The sequence below is a fragment of the Chrysemys picta genome, chromosome 2, assembly GCF_011386835.1.
Source record: "Chrysemys picta bellii isolate R12L10 chromosome 2, ASM1138683v2, whole genome shotgun sequence".
Taxonomy (NCBI): Eukaryota; Metazoa; Chordata; order Testudines; family Emydidae; genus Chrysemys; species Chrysemys picta.
The window spans coordinates 62,680,514-62,703,488 of NC_088792.1; the positions used below are offsets into that span (position 1 = coordinate 62,680,514).

The window sequence follows — 22,975 nt, forward strand, 5'->3', positions numbered from 1 at the left end:
CTGTCCTCTCCAATTACCAACCCCCTTCCCCCCCCTTCAAACACACTCTCCCCTAAAAGAACATGATGGAAACAGTAATTAACAGAAACGTATCTTTTATTAGTAACTACACAGTTAGGGGATGAAACTGGGACGGGGGCTTGGGTGAGGCGGGAAGGAAAGGACTTATCAAATTTTTGGGAATGAGAGCCTTCAGGTACTTGATCAGTCTGCAGGGGTGGAGTGACAGTTTTCACGGCCCCTGCCGCCCCTCCTTCTTGGGACTTTGGGTGAGGGGGGTATGGGAGTTTGTGGTGGGGGAGGGCGGTTAGAGATAGACTGCAGTGGGGCTCTGTCCTCCTGCCTCCGGTCCTGCAGAACATCCACAAGGCACCGGAGCGTGTCTGTTTGCTCCCCTCATTAGTCCAAGCAGCGTTTGAGTCGCCTGCTGGTCTTCCTGCTGCCACCTCTCCTCCCGTTCACTGTGTGCTCGCTGGTATTGCGACATGTTCTCCCTCCACTGGGTCTGCTGGGCCGCATCGGCTCGGGAGCAGCCCATAAGTTCTGAGAACATGTCATCCCGTGTCCTTTTCTTTCTCTGCCTAATCTGCGCCAGCCTCTGCGAGGGGGATGCCAGGGTAGGTCGGGAGACAGTCGCAGCTGTGGGATGGGAAAAAAGGAGTGAATTCCTCACAAAGATAATTTTTTGTGAACAATGAACATAGTCTTTCTCTGTGAACAAGACCATGCACAGCACCTATCACATGCGCACTCAGGACAAGGTCGAATTTTTGGCCTTCGCATTCAGTGCCTGGGGTCTTGCAGTGAAGATCAGACAAGCGGGGCAGGACAGCGGAATTCAGGTAGCAGGCTGACATGGTAAGCCGTAGACTTTTGGCTGCTTAAAACTTAAATTAGAGCAGTGCCCTCCTTTCACGTTCAAAGCAATGCTCCTATCGTTGGGCAGTTCCTGCTGCCAGCAATCCGGCAAGCACGAACTCTGCCCCTGTCCCACCCCCTCGCGGCTGTCCCCGGGAAAGATTCCTGTATGCTGCCCCTCTCCCGCCTCCATCGCGTGGCAGTAAATCGCCAGTGACAGTTCTGTAAAGGAACAGGCTAGCAGTCCAAATAGTAACATTCCCCTAATTCTAAGCAGGTCACCATGAGCGACATCACTCTGCTGAGAATTTCTGAGACCGAGAAAGAACGCATGCTGCGTGAAAGCCAGCAAAAACCAGGGCCGTATGCCGCCATGTTGTGCAAGGCAATGATCCCAGAGTACTTGATGATAGCCTGGCGAGGAAAAGTTTCCTACCACGGAGGACACAATAAGGCCACTCTCCCCAGGAACCTCATGCAAAGGCTTTCCAATTACCTCCAGGAGAGCTTCGTGGAGATGTCCCTGGAGGATTTCAGCTCTATCCCAGGACATATAGACCTTCTTTTCCAGTAGCTGCACTGGCAAGGACTAAAAAGTAGAGTGCCTAGGGCAAACTAATCATGATAAACCGGACGTTGTTAAATTCTTTTGCAGTAGTTGCACTGCCAAGGACTAAAACGTTAAGCGCCTAGGGCAAACAAATCATGAAAAACCCATTCTTAATATTCCTGTTCTGTTCAAAATAAATGTTTACGTGTTTAAAACACTTACCGACTGATCCTTCCCCTGATTCAGGGTCCGGGTTAATGCCTGGGGACGGTTGGTAGGGGATCTCTGTGAGGGTGATGAAGAGATCCTGGCTGTCTGGGAAATCAGCGTTGTAAGCGCTGTCGACTGCCTCGTCCTCCTCCTCACCTTCCTCATCTTCCCCGTCCGCTAACATCTCCGAGGAAGCGGCCGTCGACAATATCCCATCCTCAGAGTCCACGGTCAGTGATGGGGTAGTGGTGGCGGCCACATCTAGAATGGAATGCAGTGCCTCGTAGAAATGGCATGTCTGGGGCTGGGATCCGGAGCGTCCGTTTGACTCTTTGGTCTTCTGGTACGCTTGTCTCAGCTCCTTGATTTTCATGCGGCACTGCGTTGCATCCCGGCTGTATCCTCTCTCTGTCATGGCTTTTGAGATCTTCTTGTAGATCTTTGCATTCCGTCTTTTCAATCGCAGCTCCGAAAGCACGGACTCATCGCCCCACACAGCGATCAAATCCAAGACTTCCCAATCAGTCCATGCTCGGGCCCTGTTTCTATTCTGAGATTGCATGGTCACCTCTGCTGGAGAACTCTGCATCGTTGCCAGTGCTGCTGAGCTCGCCACGATGTCCAAACAGGAAATGAGATTCAAACTGCCCAGACAGGAAAAAGAATTCAAATTTTCCCGGGGCTTTTCTTGTGTGGCTGGTGGCTGGTCAGAGCATCTGAGCTCGGACTGCTGTCCAGAGCGTCAACAGAGTGGTGCACTGTGGGATAGCTCCCGGAGCTATTAGCATCGATTTCCATCCACGCCTACCCTAATTTGACATGGCCATGTCGAATTTAGCGCTACTCCCCTCGTTGGGGAGGAGTACAGAAATCGAATTTAAGAGACCTCTATGTCGAACTAAATAGCTTCGTTGTGTGGACGGGTGCAGGGTTAATTCTGTTTAACGCTGCTAAATTCGACATAACCTCCTAGTGTAGACCAGGCCTAATAAGTGTGCATCTGTCTGTCTCTGTTTCTCTGTCTGTCTTATTTAGGGCTTGATTCTGCAAAGTGCTAGCACGGTGTCATCAGTCCAGAAAAGGACTTAATATCATGTATGTGAGTAGTCACATTGATTTAAATGAGACTACTTGTGCTGAAAGTTAGACAGGTATGTAAACCCTGGCAAGATCAGGGCTTATATGAGAAAGAAGGACAATACAAGACTGTATGATAAGAGGTAAAGGATTTATTGTCATAAATTTGCGATGGCAGCATTACTCTTGAGCAGAAAAGCTTATAAGTGTTTTGGTTTGTTTTATTACTTTTAAATTGGTGGCTGCTGGAAGATGCCAGAGGTTTGGAATGTTAATTGTAATCCCAGTGGTGATAGATTAATGGGCAGAGTGTATATAAGAAGTTTAAAGGAACTAGATAAATACAATTTATCATACTATCATCACCACATACTGGGTGTTTGAATATTGTGCTGTTTGTAATGCTGAATATAATAATAATACTTGTATCCAATGAGATTCATAGAGGTTTGTGCCAAAATTTTCAAAACAGACTCTAATTTTGGGTGCTTCAATTTTTGGGTGCCTAAGTTCAGATATGTAGTGCCTGATTTTAAGAGTCATGGAGCAGCTGCATCTCTTATTGCCTTTTTTTGAAAATATGAGTGCTATTCACTTCTAAAAATGAGACCCTACGTTTTCCAATTTAGGCTACCAAAAATGAAGTTACCCAATATTAAATTGGGTTAAATTTGGAAAAAGTGGCCTAAATGACTTGCCCAGGTCACACAGTGAGCCAATAGCAGAGCCTGGAATCAAATCCAGGTTCCCTGACTCCTTGTCTCATGCCCCGTCCATTGGGCCATATTGCAAAAACCAAGACGTGGTCTTCTAATCACACCTATTGCCTTTTATTGCTTTCTGTCAAATATGCTTGATACTTGTTTTCACGGTGCTCTGCACATGGAACAACTTTCCCCTTCCTCTGTGCCCAGCATATTGTTGGCTCTCCATGATGAAACCTGCTCATTTTAGCTACTTTTACTCTACAAAGGCTCTGGGGGTATGTCTACACTGCAGGTGAGAGTGAGACTCCCAGCTTGTGTAGACAAACTTCTCATGGTAGTGGAGCTCACTCTAGTGCGCTAAAAATAGCTGTGTGTATGTTGAAGCACCAGCAGAGCCTTGAGCTAGCCACCTGAATTCAAGCTCACCCTATTCTCTGGGTCCGAGCTGGGGTGGGTAGCCTGAGTCTCCACTAGTACCGCGATGTCCACACAACTATTTTTAGTGTGCTAGTGCAAGCCCCATTACCATAAGTCTGTCTACCTGGGCCAGGAGACTTGCTCTCTGCTGCAGCGTAGACATACCCATTGTGTTCCCACACTCATTCTACCTCCTTAATTGTACTATACTATATCTGTCCAAGCTAGACTGGGTGCTAGGACCTGTCTATATTGTAAAGAATCATGCTAGAGCTGATTGAAATATTTTGGATGGAACAATTTTCTGTTGGAAAATGCAGTTTTGTCAAAATCAGAATGTTTCACGAGACACGGTTGATTTTGATGAAATTTTCAATGGGGAAATTTTGAAACAATTCCAAATCAAAACAAAGTACTTTGTATGTAAGACACAGGAGCTAATTGTCCCGCTCTACTTAGTGCTGGTGAAGCCCCAGTTGGAGTACAGTGTCCAATTCTGGGCACCACAATTTAGGAAAAATGTGAACAAATTGGGAAGAGAGCAACAAAAAAATAAAGGCGTAGTAAACCTGACCTCTGAGGAAAGATTAAGAAACTGGGCATGTTTAGTCTTGAGAAAAGAAGACTGAGGAGGGACCTGATAACAGTCTGCAAATATGTTATGGGCTGTTATAAAGCGGATGGTGATCAGTTGTTCTCCAGTCTACTGAAGATAGGAGTAATGGGTTTATCTGCAGCAAAGGAGATTTAAGTTAGGTATTAGGAAAAACTATCTAACTATAAGGGTATTTAAGGTCTGGAATAGATTTTGAAGGGAGGTTGTGGAGTCCCCATCATTGGAAGCTTTTAAAAACAAGTTGGACAAACACCTGCCAGGGATGTTCTAGGTTTACTTGGTCCTGCCACATTGCAGGGGGCTGGGCTTGATAACATCTTGAAGTCCATTCCATGCCCTTTATTTCTATAATTCTATTACTCTCTCATTTTGTTTCTACTATATATAGATTGCTTCAACATTATCAAATTAAACATTTTGTTAAGGTCATTTTGTAGTTTCCAAATCAAATTTTTTCAGAATTTCTCTTCTACACAAAATTCAGAATTGCAATTTTCAACCTGAGTCAGGACAAAAACAAATTTTGAAATGTTAGAATTTCTATCTTCCAATTAGCACTAAGCCATGCACTACCTCTGATGCGCTGACAGTAATTATCAATCATTTTAAACTAAAGTTGTTATATTTTCTATCTTCTAGGTATGATAGGCAGAAGTTAACTGTAAAAGAAATACATAATTGCCAATATGTTGCTTGTATGAATCCAACTGCTGGCAATTTCACTATCAACCCTCGACTCCAGGTATGGTTTCAAGAGCTATATCATAATAACCCTATATTTATTATTTAATATGTTAGATATAATGTTTAGAATTTAGCTTTTCATTGCAACAGACATAAACACTACAGACGCTTCCTGACTTACGCAAGCGTTCTGTTCTGGAATGCCTTTCGTAACTCGAATTTTGCAAAAGTCGGAAGCGTATACCCGACAGTTACACCCAAAAAAAAAAACGCAATAAAAACCCTCCTATTTTTAGTTTACTTAACATTTTCCGTAAGTGCGGATTTGCATAAGCCGGGTTTGTGTAACCCGGTGGGCATCTGTAATTTGGATATGGTCAGTCTCTTTTCTCACCTTGAACTCCCAGTGATGCCAATAGCAGTTCTATGCTCCCAACCAGCAGGTTTTATCAAAGTGTATAGATTGCTGGTCTGTATGGGTATTTCCTGTGTGTGCACATGTGCTCTATGTGCCTGAAACTCTTCAACAGCACTATCTGCTGGTCTTTGCTTTCACCTCTGCCTCATGCTCCCAAGTGAGGGCATAAGAAGCAGCCCAGACCGACTGTCTCTCTAGTTCCTTTTTACTGTTCTCAGTCTGGGAGGGAACCTTTCTGTGTCTGTAGCCTTCTAATGTTCCTTTCCAACTTCGACTTTATAAATACATTTTAAATAGTTGCTATTAGTTTAGTCTTAGTTAGATCATTTGGGGATCAGGTTTCCTGCTCCTTTTGTTCCCCCATGTATCAGAACACTTTGTATGCCAAGGATTCCAGGCCTCAAACCCTGCCTGGTCTGTCTTCAGAACTTCCTGATGAGTGACCAGCATGAGAGCTGCCTGAACTGCCTCTGAGGGCTTATCTTAACTACCGGGGTAAGTCGACCTAAGTTATGCTACTCCAGCTACGTGAATAACGTGAATAAAGTCAATGTAGCTTAGGTCGACTTATCCTGGCGTCTTCATTGTGCTGTGTCGATGGGAGATGCTGTCTGGTTGACTTCCCTTACTCTTCTCGGAGAGGAGGAGTACTGGGGTCGACTGGAGAGTGCTCTGCCACCAATTTAGTGAGTCTTCACTAGACCCGCTAAATCGACCCCTGCTGCACTGATTTGCAGCAGCGTCGATCTACCCATAGTGAAGACCAGTCCTGAATCACACACTCCTTTGAAGTGTGATATCTGCCTCTCCTTTCCCTCTCATACTAAGCAGTTTTTGGAGTTCAGACTCCATAGGCATCTAATGGAGCTCTCCATGAGACCCATTTTGGATCCATTTCCACTCTCCATTTCATCAATCTGAACCTCCAGCACTGACATTTTCCAGCTTGGAATCCTCCAGTAAACCCAAGGACTCCTCTGAACAGAGATATGAGGGAGGGTAAGGAGGAGCAGTCATAAAAAGAGATAAATCATGTACAAGTCCTCTAAGAAGAGGATTACCTATCCTTTCCCCTCCCCACCCCCGGCACCGAGTGAGATTCCATAGAGTCCTGATTTCCATAGAGATCGCTTACAAGGGTTGGGTCTTAGTCTGCATCAGAGCACGTTGTACTGGTAGCACTGGATCCACTGACAGCATTGTCTTCATCTCCAGTTGAGATGGTGGCACCAGTCTTTCCTTCTCCCCCGGAGGATTATAGACAATACCAGGACCTCCCGAGGAGGATCACAGACACCTTTGCGATCCCATTGGAAGAGATTCAGCATCTCACCCTTAAACTTCTGAACATTCTCCACTCTACGGCTCCTTCCAAGGTGGCGTTCCCGATCAATGAGGCCACACTGGATCCTGCTAAAACTATTTGGCACACACCAGCCACCTGTGCCCTGATCCCAAAAAGTGTAGAGAAGTACTTTTGCCCTCCAAGGGAGTGAAATTTTTGTTGTTCCACCCTAACCTGAACTCTGTCATCGTCCAGGCATTTTCACCAGCCCAGGTCCACTCTCTTGGACAAAGCTATCAGAAGACAAGATCTCTTCAGCAGAAAGAACATCTCATCAGCCAGCCCACTCTTCCATATTGCAAACTACCAGGCACCGATGTCATATATTACAACAAACAGAGTCCACCAATAAAATGCCGCAAGAATGCAGGCCCCAATTCCAGGCCATCCTGGGCAAAGACAAACTGGTTGCCAGATCATCCATTCAGGCATCACTTGATGCGGCAGCATTGCAACCTCTATAGCTATGAGGAGGGCCTCTTGTTTCTAGTCATTCAGGACAGAAGGCCCAGGGGACAGTTGAAGATTACTGTTGCCTAGGTCTGCTTGTTCTTTCCGAGGGTGCAAGGAAGCAGGGTGACGGGAGGCAAGGTGTACATCAATGAATACATCAGGAAGTCTGACCAACCAACCCCTAGGCTTGAGAGCTTGAGCTGCAACCCAAGTCGCAACGTCCATACTGCTATTTTTAGTGCGCTAGCTCATTCCTTGCTAAAGCGAGTTTGTCTACCGAGACTGGGAGGGTCGTTCCCAGCCGCAGTGTAGACATACCCTGAGTGGCACACAGCAGTCAGCCTCTTTGCCTCAGTCTGTGGGAATTATCAGGTGGTCATTGACTTAACTTCTGTCTGCCCTCAGAATAATAACAATCTTATTTTTTTTTCTTATTTTCAGAGACATTTCACAGTGTTTGCTCTGAACTTCCCATCTGCTGATGCCCTGAACACCATTTATAGCAAGATCCTTGGTTTCCACTTCCAGAGGCATGTTTTTAATCCATCAGTGTTAAAGAATGCTCCAGCCATGATCCAAGCAGCAATATGGCTTCATCAAACTATGGTTCAGAACTTTCTGCCAACTGCGGTTAAATTCCACTACATCTTTAACCTAAGAGACCTCTCAAACATCTTCCAGGTCTGTATCATAGACCGACTTTCACTCTAGGTATAACTTCTTCTTCTTAATATTATTATTAATAATATTTATTTATGTTTATTATAGTAGTGCTTAGGATCAACCAAGAGTAACCATTGTGCTAGACACTGTCCCAATAGTAACAGACAGTCCCTGCCTTGAAGAGTTTACAATCTAAATAGACAAAACAGACAGACAGCAGGAGAAAGGGATGTAATGCTCAGAGTGATGGTTTTCAAACATCATGTTAAGGCTATGATTTTGGGGGTGGTGGTGAGGTTTTGTTGGGAGGGAAATGTCTAAATGAAAATACAAAGGGAGAGGGGATGTAAAGGTTAGAAGGTGGGGAAGCAAAGAAGGGTGGGGGAGTGAGGCTGAAGTAAAGAGATTGAGGCTAGGGAATGGAGAAAACAGCCAATCAGTGCATGGGAGTACAGAGCGAAAACTGGATTGTGCTAGCTCCTGCTAGCTTGAGAATTTTTTTGTGGGGTGGGTTGGGGGGGGGCGGAGTGATGGCTCCTCCCTGAAATATTCTCTTAACCAACCCACATGTTTTAGGGGGGAGTGGTTTCTGCATGGGTCTGGTCCCACAGAAAAGAGAGGGTACCACTCCTCCCAATACACGCACTGTGGTAAGTAAGCTAATTCAGTGTGTTTTGTGCATATGTCATCAAAATCTTTCTCAAATAGGAAGTAGTTAGTTTTTTTGTATTGAATGCTTTTTCCCATTAATATGTGCTTTCTAGTCTGACATAACATATGGGTTTTCATCCTTGTACAAATAGAAGGAGAATTTTAGGACCTAGCATTCTGAGACTGTAGCACTATCTGTAACTTCCAAAACCGCAGGCTATGATTTATCTATTGGAATGAGAATTAACATGTAAGGTAACAAGGAAAACCTTAAGTCTTGGTATACTGATGTAAATAATTCACTCTAGTGAATCAGAAAACTTGCAAACTCCAGTAATAATTCACATAGCCCATTTCATGATAGAATAATTCTCATGTGAGGTACTCAAGGCTGGAATTCTGAAAAGTTAAATAGAAGGCAGGAAAGAGGTGAGTAGTGCTGAAAATATTAACGGGACCCTCACTAACCCACACTTCTGTAAACCTCAAATGCACACTGAAAATGGATTTTTGTGTTTGCAGTTCACTGAAATACTAAGGGGATGCCTATACTACAAGCACTACAGTTGCACAGCTGCGATGCTGCAGCTATGTTGTTGTAGTGCAGACACCTGTTACCATCGCCGTAGTAAATCCACCCCCTTGAGAGGCGGCAGCTAGGTCAATGGACAAATTCTTCCATTTAACCTAGTGGTGCCTACACTGGGGTTTAGGTCGGTTTAACTTTATCTCTCAGGAGTATAATTATTTTTCTCATCCCTGAGCATCCCCAGGTCAGCCTTAGTTTTAGATGTAGGCCAGGCCTCCAACTCACAGACTAGTGAGATTCTGTTGCTGTGCTGAGGCAGGTCGAACACTTGTGATATGTTCCTATGATGGAGTGTACCAGGCCTTCGTTAGCCCCCTGCTGGAGGCCCCATGGTCTTACCACACCCAACCCCAGGAAGGAGCAGCCAATCAGGACCCAGCAGGCTCAGATAAAAGGAGCTGCAGGGTCTGAGCAGGTCAGTTCCTGGCTGCGGCCAGAGGAGCTGGGAAAGGTGCTCTGTGCTCCACCCTGCCAGCCACTGGCAAAGTGGCCTAAGTCCCGAGAAGGTGGCAAGGCTCCTTTAAAAACCCAAGAAAAGGATTGGATTAAAAAGGGTCTAGAGATGGGGCTGAGGACCCTGGTGAGGGCTAACAGCATATTGAACTCTTTGCTATCCCGGAAGGGGCTCATCCAGTTGATTATGTGATTTGGCCAGAGGGCTGAGCCATTGAAGGCCTACCAAACTAGGTTGACAACTTACAGAGCATGACACAGGCAGGAAAGGCCTGCAATACCACACCCAGTTGCTAGGAGGCCCTCCTGAGGTGAGTGCTATGTCATCTTGGGTTTGTCTTGACTATGATAAAAAGGTGTTATTTTTAGGATTGTTACCTAGCACTCTAAAATTCTAGCATATACAAGGCAAGTCATACTTTAGTGTGTGCTAAGTAGTTGAGTTGAAGCCTTAGGCTTGGATTAATGAGTTTGACTTCAATTCAACCAACTGACACATTCTAAATAGTCTTTTCCTGGCCAAGACAGCCACTTTCAGATTTTCCTCAATAAAGCCTCGAAACCGGGCTATTTATAACTGACTCCTAGTGCTGGTTGTCCTCTTCATCCTGCCATGCATCAAGTCCTCACACCTCACTGATCCACACTTGACCTCCTTCTCTTCAGTGCAGATTAGTGAGGTTCTACTGAATGTTTGTTTGATGATGGATTCAATTTTTTCACAGAGTTGATAAACTGAAACACTTGCTAATCTGCAAAGGGACTTGAATGCAGATTCAAGAATTTACAGTCCAAAAGACAAATTATATTTCCCTATCAATTAGTACAATCAATTACTGAAAAAAATAAAATGTAATGAGCATGGAAAGGCATTTTAGGGAAATTAGGTGACTCATATTTTAGGAACTAAAGGAGCAGAAGCTGACTGGCATTCTAGAGTTTGGCTACTTTTGCTGTTTAGTGACACCATTTTTTTAAAATGTGGCTATATTGTATTATTTTTAGGGAATTTTATTTGCTACACCTGAGTGTTTAAGGCAACCAAATGATCTTGTATGTCTTTGGCTTCATGAGTCTTCACGTGTTTATGGAGATAAACTGGTGGAACCAAAAGACTGTCATTTTTTTCATAAAAAGCTGATCGACACTGCACACAAGTATTTTGAGGTAAGGCTATATACTGGAAATATCTTCTTCTGCAATGTTGATTAAATTAAAGTTGTTCAGGGATATGTCAAATTTACTGCAACTATAAATAACCACAAAAGTCCCATACTGTAGCCCAAGAAATTGCAGCCAGTGAATGTGCTGATTCAACATACTCCCTTTAACATCATCTGTTAGCAAGGTTTCTATCAAAGAAAAGTAAGCACCTGATTGATGTGGTAGCGGGTACTAGCTTTCCAATGACCATAACAAGTAAGGCTTTTTCAATGTGATATCATTAATTCTGGTCTCTGCAAAGATGGTAATTTTCTTCTTGACTATAGTTCTCCACTCGTGTTTGATTAGCTGTGAGGGTTTTCAAGTATCTGCTGCACTGTTGTTAGCACTTTTAAGCAAACGCTTGAGACCATCCTTAAAATGAAGGCAATGACCTTCTCACTGAAATGAATCTTCATGTAGTTGAGTGAATTTGAGGTAACAAGATGGTGTTTATTTGATCAGTTTTACATAACTGTGATACAAATATATTTATTTAATACCTTTCTAGCTTTTTCCTTGGGAGACTAATTTTTTATTTTGTATTAGAGTTTTTCTCCAATAGTTTGATTAACAAAACGTATGCAACTATTTAGTGCAAAACAAAATTATCTTTATTTCTTAGTTTTTAATTTCAGCATTTATTTGGGCATCAGATCACTTTGTTATAACAATGTATAGTTTTGTCATCTGGGCATTTGCAAGTACCATAAATATAAGCCAGTCTTACAGAAAATAAACAATAATTAGATACACAGTAAACAAGGTTTGCAAATAAATACAGGTTATGGTTTCAGATTAGATTTTCTGGGCTAAATTCTTGTCTGATTTACAATGCAATTACAAGGAATATGCCCTTTCCTCTTTATTTTGTTTTCTTTTAACAACCCTTTCATTAAACTTTACTACAACTGTCTCTCCCCTTGCCTAACATGGCATGTACAACAAACAAAATGTATATCTAGTGCTGTCCATTATATCAGGCATGGCATAACATTCCATTGGGAATGCAGCAGAACGTCAGCAAGATACAACAGCTGGATATTAAAGCCTGTAGTTTCTTCCTGAATAAATGGGTGTATTGGTGCCAATACCAAAGTGTGAATTAACTATATAGTACTGTGATTCTTCAAAAACATTTATTACTCTGAAATATATCCATTCTTTACCAGACAAGGCAGTGGGACTATCTGAAATAGAGTTTGTCAAAAAATGCATGTGTATTTATTGTGGGGAAAGAGTTTTCTTGAATTTTTTTGCCAAAAAAAAACGAACCCCTGTCCCAGATTTCAAACAAACAAACCAACCTGTTTTTGACACTTTGGGTCTTCTGCCCCGCCCCTCCCCCCACACACACACACTTTCACCCTTTTCCCCTTTACATTTTGCCACTGAAAAAGGAGTGGGAAGAGGAAAAACAGGTATTTTGGGGGGGAGGGGGGAAGAGGGGGACTAAAAATTGGAAATCTTCTGTGGGCTTGGGGGGGGTTAATTTATTTTATTGTTGAAAAATTGGAAAATTTAGAAAAATGAAAATTTTCTGCAAAAAAAAAATTAAGGAAGGTCATTTATTGTCAGAAAAAAAAATTCAAATTAAAAATTTTGGTCAGCTCTAAACTGAACCTTCCCAGCAAACTATTTGACAGTATTGTGGGCTTTTGTGGCACTGTTGAACTAGCCATTAAATGTGACATTTCCTATGTTTTTGGACATTCTTTATTTTTTTTCTCTCCCCACTTGCTAGGGTGTGGAAGATCATCTTCTGCTCCAGCACCCGCTCATTTATTGCCATTTTGCAAATGGGGTAGCCAACCCTCATTACATGCCTGTCAAGGAATGGGAAGTACTGAGGAAGCTACTTACAGAGATTCTAGAAAGCTACAATGAGCTTAATGCTTCTATGAACTTAGTTTTATTTGAGGATGCCATGCAGCATGTGTAAGTAGACTTTTTGAAAAAGCCCATTTAAAGACTTATTTATGCAGAGTCCATACAGTCAGGTTTAGAGGAGATACTGCTATCAGAGACTTATTGGGTAAGAAATTGCCTCTTTCGCTAAGTAGAAGCACTTAAGCTATAGGTTAGTAGCATTTTTAATAAAATGATTTATATTGAGAAGACCATCCAGCAGTGTTCAGGTTGAGAGAACATCACTGATACCATTATGGAAATGCACGTCAAGACTGTAGTTAAGGTTGAGTTCCAGTTTACCTGTAAAGCAGGGATTCAACCTCTTTGTTTTTGTATGAACAGCATTTACCCTTTGAGTACAGAACGATTTTTCTGAGAAATTGCAAGTAACCCCATTAATTTATTCATTAAAATAATTTTAAAAATGGGTCCTTTGAGAAATTTAGTATGTGTCCGCCTTTTATTTAAGGAAAAGAGGGTGGAAATATGAAAAAATCAATAGTCTTTAAAAATCAGGTTAATCTAATCTGGGACAACAAACAGTAAAATCATATTAGTATTGTATGATGTCACTACAGAGCAGAGCTTAGGGGGGGGGTTTGGGAGCCTTAACTGCACATTTCCATACCTCAATGTAAGCATAATCTGAACTCTGTGTTTCCTTGGTTTATAATACTTACAACAAACTGTAAGATGTTTTACCCTTAAGTTACTAATATGTACTCTCAACCTTATGTCTATCTTATTGGTGTTTTTGTATGGGACTGTATATTGGAATCCATCATGGGGAAAAAATTGCAGTGCCGTTTCTGAGATCCAAGTTAAGCTGCAGTAGTTATGTTTACTGGCAACTGAGCAATTTTTCTGTTTTCAGGAGCTAATGGAAGGATTCTGCTCAGTCAGTGGAGCACAGACTCAAAATAGCTTCTACTTTTCACCATTTAGAACTTCTGTCTAATATAACCAGTCTCTCAATTAATGTGCAGCACTGTGATTCTCAGGGAGTTGTAGTGATCCCTGCTGATAAAGCTTAGTTTTGCTAATGCAGTTCCTATTGTTTGTGAAGTCAAAACTTCTAAAATGGAACTTTTTCTCATTGTTAAGTTGTACTAGTATTTCTGCCTCTTTGTTGTGTTTTATCTAGCACACGCTCAGTGGGGCAGGTATTGTGAGAGTCATCCTTAACAGAGCAGTCCATTGAGGAAATCTCTGCCCAAGCAGAGTAAAAAGTAGTTTAAATTAGAAAAATAATCCTATGGATTTTTTTTCTTGAGGGTTGTAAACTCAGTTCTCCTGATTGAGAGATTTAAGTGATTATCAGAATGCCGAAGCCTTTTCTTGAAATGTTGGTAGTCCATTAACTTCTTACTGATAAAATCTAGAGACAGCAAATAGTGTCTTGTGTGTCAGGCAAAAGTAGCGGAGCTTCTTAGGGAACCTCAGGAGCAGCAGCCCCTGAAAGGTACATTTGAAACTAAATCCTCTAAAACTTTCCTCCCTGTTGCTATTACTCTTACGAATCAATTAGCCAATCAATTTAGAGACTTGACAAGGATAGCTTTGCCCATGAGCTCAACATATCAGTCTTGGTTTAACAGGTTTGCTATTCTCCTTTCAGGAGGTATCCGTATTAGACACAGATCTTCTTCTACTACTTAATTCAAAAGATTCCACTCAAGGATAGTTGTCAGGAATGATTTCTGGAATGGGATATGATCCGGTGTGATGACAATGTCTAAATTATCACACCATGTCTAGGATACTCAGTGAGGCAAAAGGTCAAGGTGTCTTCAGATACCTCTGTTATGGTGATATTGAACAGTAATAACCCTAGAATCAGATGATTGAAAATCTTGAAATTTCAAAAGACAATTTTCAGGATTTTTTTAAAATAATGAATTTTTTTTAACTAACTCAACCTAGACTATTATTTATAACATGTCTGTTTTCTCTTTAACTCTGACTGTATGTCTACACTACGGGATTAATCCGAATTTATATAATTCGAATTTTGGAAACAGATTGTATAAAGTCAAATGTATGCGGCCACACTAAGCACATTAATTCAGCGGTGTGCGTCCATGTACCAGGGCTAGCGTCGATTTCCGGATTGTTGCACTGTGGGTAGCTATCCCATAGCTATCCCATAGTTCCCGCAGTCTCCTCCGCCCACTGGAATTCTGGGTTGAGATTCCAATGCCTGATGGGGCCAAAAACATTGTCGCGGCTGGTTCTGGGTACATCCTCCCCCCTCTCCAGGGAAGCAACGGCAGACAACCGTTTCGCGCCTTTTTCCTGGGTGAACAGTGCAGACGCCATACTACGGCAAGCATGGAGCCCGCTCAGCTCAAGACAGCAGTCATGAACATTGTAAACACCTCACGCGTTATCGTGCAGTTTATGCTGAACCAGAACCTGCAAAACCAGGCGACGAGGAGTAGGCTACGGCAGCGCGGTGGTGAGAGTGATGAGGACATGGACATGGAATTCTATCAAACCGCGGGCCCCGGTGCTTTGGAGATCATGCTGTTAATGGGGCGGGTTATAGCCGTGGAACGCCGATTCTGGGCCCGGGAAACAAGCACAGACTGGTGGGACCGCATAGAGTTGCAGGTGTGGGACGATTCCCAGTGGCTGCGAAACTTTCGCATGCGTAAGGGCACTTTCTTGGAACTTTGTGACTTGCTTTCCCCTGCCCTGAAGCGCCAGAATATGAAGATGAGAGCAGCCCTCACAGTTGAGAAGTGAGTGGCGATAGCCCTGTGGAAGCTTGCAACGCCAGACAGCTATGGGTCAGTCGGGAATCAATTTGGAGTGGGCAAATCTACTGTGGGGACTGCTGTGATGCAAGCAGCCAAAGCAGTCACTGAGCTGCTGCTACGAAAGGTAGTGACTCTGGGAAATGTGCAGGTCATAGTGGATGGCTTTGCTGCAATGGGATTCCCTAACTGTGGTCAGGCGATAGATGGAACCCACATCCCTATCTTGGCACCAGAGCACCAGGGTACCCAGTACATAAACCGCAAGGGGTACTTTTCAATGGTGCTGCAAGCACTTGTGGATCACAAGGGACTTTTCACCAACATCAATGTGGGCTGGTCGCGAAGGGTTCATGACGCTCGCATCTTCAGGAACACTAATCTGTTTAAACGGCTGCAGCAAGGGACTTACTTCCCGGACCAGAAAATAACCGTTGGGGATGTTAAAATGCCTATAGTTATCCTTGGGGACCCAGCCTACCCCTTAATGCCATGGCTCATGAAGCCATACACAGGCAGCCTGGACAGGAGTCAGGAGCTGTTCAACTACAGGCTGAGCAAGTGCAGAATGGTGGCAGAATGTGCATTTGGCCGTTTAAAAGGTTGCTGGCGATCGTTACTGACTCGCTCAGACCTCAGCCAAACCAATATCCCCATTGCTATTGCTGCTTGCTGTGTGCTCCACAATCTCTGTGAGAGTAAGGGGGAGACCTTTATGGTGGGGTGGGAGGCTGAGGCAAATCGCCTGGCGATAGATGGAACCCATATCCCTTGGCACCGGAGCGCAGCCAGACACCAAGGCAATTAGAAGATCACACCAGGAAGCGCTGTGCATCAGAGAAGCTTTGAAAACCAGTTTCATGACTGGCCAGGCTACGGTGTGAAAGTTCTATTTGTTGAAAACCTGCCCCCTTGATTGACTCATTCCCTGTAAGCAAACCACCCTCCCCCCTTAAATCACAGCTTGCTTTTAAAGGAAATAAAGTCACTATTGTTTAAAAATCATGTATTCTTTATTAATTAATTATAAACATAGGGAGAGAACCAACAAGGTAACCTGGGTGAGGTTTGGGAGGAGGATAGGAGGGAAGTAAAAGGCCACTGAAAAAATTGAATATAATGACAGCCTTTTGGTTGGGCTGTCCACTGGGGTGGAGTGAGAGGGTGCACAGAGCCTCCCCCACCGCGTTCTTACACGTCTGGATGAGGAGGGTATGGAACATGGTGAGGGGGGAGGGAGGTTATACAGTGGCTGCAGCGGCAGTCTGTTATCCTGCTGCCGTTCCTGAAACTCCACCAGACACCGGAGCATGTCCGTTTGATCACGCAGCAGCCCCAGCGTTGCAGCCTGCCACTTCTCATCTCAAGTGTCCCTCATGACCTCACGTTCACTGGCATCTTTCCTGTAGTTAGATACCGTGTCCTTCCACTCATTCAAATGAGCTCTTTAATTGCCGGTGCATTCCATTATTTCCTAGAACATCTTGTCTCGCGTCCTCTTTCTCCGCTGTCTTATCTGAGATAGCCTTCGGGACGGAGGAGGGAGGCTTGAAAAATTTGCAGCTGCTGGAGGGAGGGATGAAAAAAGGAGAGAAGTTTTTAAAATGATACATTTTACAGAACAATGCTTATACTCTTTCATGGTGAACAACACTATTCACATTACATAGCACATGTGATTTCAGTACAAGGTCGCATTTTCCATCTTAATATTGAGTGCCTGTGGCTTTGGTGTTAGAGATCACAGATGCAGGTCCGGGCAACAGAATTCAGCTTGCATGCAGCCATGGTAAGCCATTGTCTTTCAGCTTCTGCGCCCTCCTTTCCCACATACCAAGCAAAGCCCGTTGACTGCTGCGGTTTTCCTGTTAACCTTCAGCAGCAGAAAACAAGCTACCCCCCACCCATCCAATTATCTGGAATGATCTCTGTACCCCTCCCCGCACCGCATGGCTGGTATCAGGGAAGATCCCTGCTAGCCAAACGCGAAAAGCTGTGGGCCAATTCCCCCCCCCCCCATCCCGCCCTGCGCTTGGCTAACTGCAGGGATTTCTTTTCAGCCACAGGCAAACAGCCCAGTAGGAACGGCCACCTCTGTCCCCTTAATTAAATTCCCGTATTTCAACCAGGTTACCATGAGTGATATCACTCTCCTGAGGATTACACAGCGAGATAAAGAACGGATGTTGCTTGAATGCCAGCGAACACCGGGACCATACGCTGCCAGGCTTTGTCATGCAATGATACCAGATTACTTGCTACTAGCATGGCGTGGTCAAGTGTCCTACCATGGAGGACGGAATAAGGCTGCACTGCCCAGAAACCTAATGGCAAGGCTTTTGGAGTACCTCCAGGAGAGCTTCATGGAGATGTCCCTGGAGGATTTCTGCTCCATCCCCAGACACGTTAACAGACTTTTCCAGTAGCTGTACTGGCCACGAATGCATCCCAAGTGTTCAGGGCAAAGTAATCATTAAAAAATGCTTGCTTTTAAAACAAGTTTTATATTTTAAAATGTAAACTCACCTGAGGTCCCTTCCATTGGGTCATGGTCTTGGATACTGGCTTGGGAGGGTTGGGAGGGTACTTCAGTCAGGCTGAGAAAAAGATCCTGGCTGTTGGGGAGAACGGAGTGCTGTGTGCTCTCCGCAAGCTCGTCGTCGTCCTCCTCCTCCTCCTCTTCCCCGTCCGCAGAATCCTCAGGTGTAGCTGATGAGATTACCCCCGCCTCGGAATCCGTCAGAGGTGGGGTAGTGGTGGTGCCTCCCCCCCCAGAACTGCATGCAGCTCGGCGTAGAAGCGGCATGTCCGCAGCTCTGACCCGGAGCGACCATTTGCCTCCTTTGTTTTTTGATAGGCTTGTCTGAGCTCCTTGACTTTCACGCGGCACTGATCTGCGTCCCTATTGTGGTCTCTCTCCATCATGCCCTTGGAAATCCTCTCCCCATATAGCGATCAGATCCAGTACCTCCTGTACGGTCCATGCTGGTGCTCTTTTTTGATTATCGGCCTGCATGGTTACCTGTGCTGATGAGCTATCTGTGGTCACCTGTGCTCTCCACGCTGGGCAAACAGGAAATAAAATTCAAATGTTCGCGGGGCTTTTCCTGTCTACTTGGCCGGTGCAGCCGAGTTCAGATTGCTATCCAGAGCGGTCACAATGGTGCACTGTGGGATAGCTCCCGGAGGCCAATACCATCGAATTGCGGCCACACTAACCCTAATTCGAAATGACAATATCGATTTTGGCGCTACTCCGCTCGTCGGGGTGGAGTACAGAAATCGATTTTAAGATCCCTTTATTTCGAAATAAATGGCTTCGTTGTGTGGACGGTTGCAGGGTTAATTCGATTTAACGCTGCTAAATACGAATTAAAGTCATAGTGTAGACCAGGCCTTAGAAGCACTGATCTGTGGATAAAAAATATCAAAATACTTCCAACAGATCCTTGTGAAACTAAATCATGATTATTCTGAGCCAAATTCTCATCTGCTGTAAACTGGCACAGCTCCATTGACTTCAGCTGAGAATTTGGTCTGTGGTTTAATATCACCTTGGCTTAGGATGTTTGCTGACTAGTCAAGTTCTTTCTTTAAACTCTAAGCTAAAAATGCCAGGTGTAAATTGAAGGCTGATCTTCAAACACGTCTTCATGAAGTGATTCTATAGCAAAATTTAGTTAAGCCCTTTGTCTTGATGTTCCAGATCTCCTAACACTAAATGCCTGATGTGCTCTTAAATGCCCGATCTATGCCCATTGAAGTTAAATGAAAGTCTTTTTACTTACTTCAGTAGGCATTGATTAGGCATTTAAAATGTTGCTTAACAAGAGGTCACCCTAAAGGTTGTACGTCCAGTGAACGCAGGTAGAGGAATGGTGCTACATCTATGCTATTTGGGCAAGGAAGATTAATCTCCTCTACCTATCAAGATTTCCAAATATTGGAGAAAGTTGGCAATAGAAAGATGAAATGATGATAGCCTGTATATGGAGGTCAGGAGCAGCCTAATACAAAAATAGTTACAGCCTTAAATTAAATATCCAGGGAAATTAGAAACTGAATTAATATGGTCCTTGTATTCTATATTGTATTCATTTTTCCATCATCAGGTGCCGCATTAGTCGTATCTTGGAAGCCCCTCGGGGTTATGCACTTCTTATTGGAGTAGGCGGTAGTGGAAAACAAAGCTTATCTAGGCTGGCCGCATACATCAGCTCCCTTGACATGTTCCAGATCCTGCTGAAGAAAGGCTATGGGATCCAGGACTTCAGGGTAAACCAATAAATAATATTTGATTCTCCCAAGAATTAGTGACTTTGAGAAGTTGCTGTTTGGAACCTGTGTAATGATGATAAGAGTGCAGGAAGGGCAGTACAACTTGAGATTAGAGCTGGGCAAAAATTTTCAGACCAAAAAAAGGTTTAAAATACCCCAAAACCTGAAAAAGAAATTAAGTATTTTGTCTGAACCAATATTTTTCAACTTTTTCAGTTCTCTGAAAAATTTAAATAATTTTGTTCTGGGTCGACCCTAAATAATTTTTTTTATTTGTTATTTTTCATTGGCTAGTGAATTGAAAAATCAGTTATTTTCACAACTCTTCTTTCAGTAACAAAACTTGTGGTTCCTCTGGTATTCAGCTGAGCTTTTTAAATTTTCTTTAAAGAGAAATTGTAGGTGGAAGAGTACTTTTGTGTCTATTTACATATTTTACAGTATTTTGGTAGTTTCCCTTAAATCTTATGGGAATTCCTCCACTGCCCCAAAGGTAACTATTTTCTAAGCTACAACGATCTGGGTAAAAACTATGGTACTTACAATTATCCCCTTTGTTATTAGTTTTTGGTGATCACTTGTAAGCTCATTAAGTGGAATAATACTGTTACATGGACAATTGCAGGGCAAAATTCTGTCGTCTATTACGTGTGAGCCATTTAAATTAATGGAGTTACTCATATAGTTAAAGTTAAGCATGTGCTTAAGTGATTTGCTGGATTAGGACTGGATTGCTGAGGACCTTGGGGATTGAGTTCTGTGTGCCCTAATAGGGGAAGAGGTTATATGGAATTTCTTCTCCCCCACATTCCTTGTGGCGCAGCAAGTGAAGATTCCAAACCTAATGGCCAGAGTGCTAGATGAGGGTCTGTGTATGACCCTGGTTGGTGCACTATGGGTCCAAAAGAAAATTATCTGCCAGTTGGGACTATGGTCAAACCACCAGAGCCTATGCTTCATTGGCTATTAAGTGCAAAGGGAAGGTACAACAGTAAGATATGCTCCAGAGCACACTCCTCCCCCAAGCCATCCTTCCCAACACCAGCACAAAGGCTGAAAACACACCGCATAGTGGGTTCTGCTCTACTTCCCAACCATAGAACCTTGTAGGGATATAATAATAGAAAAGGCAGGATTTTGCCTATGGCAAGAATTTATATTGTTATGCTGCTTTTCTTCCTTATTTGAAGAATATTAATTTGAAACCTGGAAGTTAAGGGGATTGCATGGAGTTTGTAATGGCAGAATTTGGACCTCACTGAGCTGCTGTTGCCACCTTATGGAAAACTCTGTGAAGCATTCTAGCTAGGGACGATTCCAAGTATAGAGCCATTTGTTTTTTGTATTCTTCAGTTTTTGTGTGAAATAATCTTGTATCCTGAAGTCATCATCTTCTGCTCATCTTCCTGATCATTTCTACAATTAATTGTGATTTGGAAGACAATGTCCGATTTGGAAGACAATGGCTTCAAGTGAAGACTTGGGGCTTTTCTACACTGCCCTGCAGTTCACACTACCGGGGTGTGAATGGTAGTTTGCCCCAAAGTGCTGTGCTCTGATTCCTTCATGTGGACAGTATGGGAGCAAACCAGAAGGTTCCTAGTTGACATCCTGTTTGATGACTATGTTAAGATGAACTAGGAACCTTAGTTCACGCCTGCAGCGTCTACAGAGGGGGAGATAAAGCATAGCATTTTGGTGTAAACTGCAGTTCACAGTTTGGGCTATAGGGCTGTGTGGCAGTGTAGACATAGCCTAAGATGTAGCAGCAGATGAACTTTTGCCCCAAACCATTGAGGAGAGGAAATGAGGGAGGAACCTGCTGACACCTGTCAGACCCAGAGAATCTCCCTACTACTGGACCATGTGTCTGGCTGAGCATATAAACTAGCATTGTATATAATCTATATCACAAAAGAAATGAAATTCAGATGCAGGTGATATCTTATCTTTTTATTTATTTATAAATTTACTTTATAAATTATTTATTCTGCATTTGTACAATGCTTAGCCCAGTGTGATCCAGATCCATAACTGGGGCTCCTAGGTGCTATTGCAATACAAATAACAACAATAACATACCATTCCTCTCTTAGTGAAATCCTTCAATGCTATTCCTAGCAAAACAAACAAAAAACCTTTTGCATTCTGCAGACAACAGATACAATAAGAAAACCAATCAAAAAGATTAAGCTGGCTTTTCTGTGTAATGCCCAGATATTATTAGCATAATTAAAACTGTTCTCGAGAGGGAGTTACTTGGCAGAGGTGTTACAATATCAGTTTTCACTATATTAGGAGGTAATTTTTATTGATAAGCAGTCTGTTTTCATCATCACTACTTGGTCTTTTCAAAGCCACCATTTTTGTCATCAGATGTCTAAAATTGGAGGTAACCTGCTTTTTTCCCTTTGGATGCAATGTGGCAAGCTAAAAAGCTGTAAATAAATTGTAAAGGCAACAGGGCATTGCTGTCAATTACATGCATTTCATGCCTTTTTTCCCCTGTATCAATGCTTTAACAAAACATGAATGATTGCCTCTTTTCCTTACAGGTAGATCTTGCCAATTTGTACATCAAGACTGGAGCCAAGAGCGTGCCCACTGTGTTTTTGCTGACAGATGCCCATGTTGCAGATGAACGCTTTCTTGTGCTGATTAATGACTTGTTGGCATCAGGTGATTAGAACAACACATTTCTTGAAAGATCTTCCCCAATGACAAATGATCTGTGGTTTCAGTGAACTTTAGAGAGAGATTATTTGTCTTTGAGATGTTTGCAGGGAGAACCCTTTAGAAGAAGCCATTTAAACCCAGCTAACTTGAGTATTATACATAGTTTCCTTAAGGAATCAGTGTCCCCTTGAGAAGGCTAATAACAAGGTCATGTAATTCATAGATTGTAGACTTCATGCACCTGATTCTCTTCTTCGCGTATGCCATTTTAAACTGGTGTAATTCCATTGATTTAACTGCATTCTGATTATACCAGTGTAAGAGAGAGGAGAATTGGGCTCTGTTAATATTTTAGGATGTGGATTCTGAATTTGGAGATCACAAACAGGACAAGGGCAGGTTATGACCAGCATCCCATTCCTTATAGCTGGAGGGGAGTCCTGAAACTCTTTTCACT

At 43.2% G+C, this 22,975-nt stretch overlaps 1 protein-coding gene across 1 annotated transcript in view; it reads left to right on the forward strand.

Annotated features, from left to right (window-relative positions):
- DNAH11 (dynein axonemal heavy chain 11) overlaps window positions 1-22,975 on the forward strand; it is a 293,212-nt gene that overhangs the window by 153,121 nt on the left and 117,116 nt on the right. The window contains exons 48-53 of the mRNA XM_065583334.1: window positions 5,075-5,177; window positions 7,777-8,016; window positions 10,697-10,858; window positions 12,639-12,832; window positions 19,677-19,839; window positions 22,398-22,521. Coding sequence (XP_065439406.1) covers window positions 5,075-5,177; window positions 7,777-8,016; window positions 10,697-10,858; window positions 12,639-12,832; window positions 19,677-19,839; window positions 22,398-22,521 — 986 coding nt within the window. The remainder of the gene's footprint in view (window positions 1-5,074; window positions 5,178-7,776; window positions 8,017-10,696; window positions 10,859-12,638; window positions 12,833-19,676; window positions 19,840-22,397; window positions 22,522-22,975) is intronic.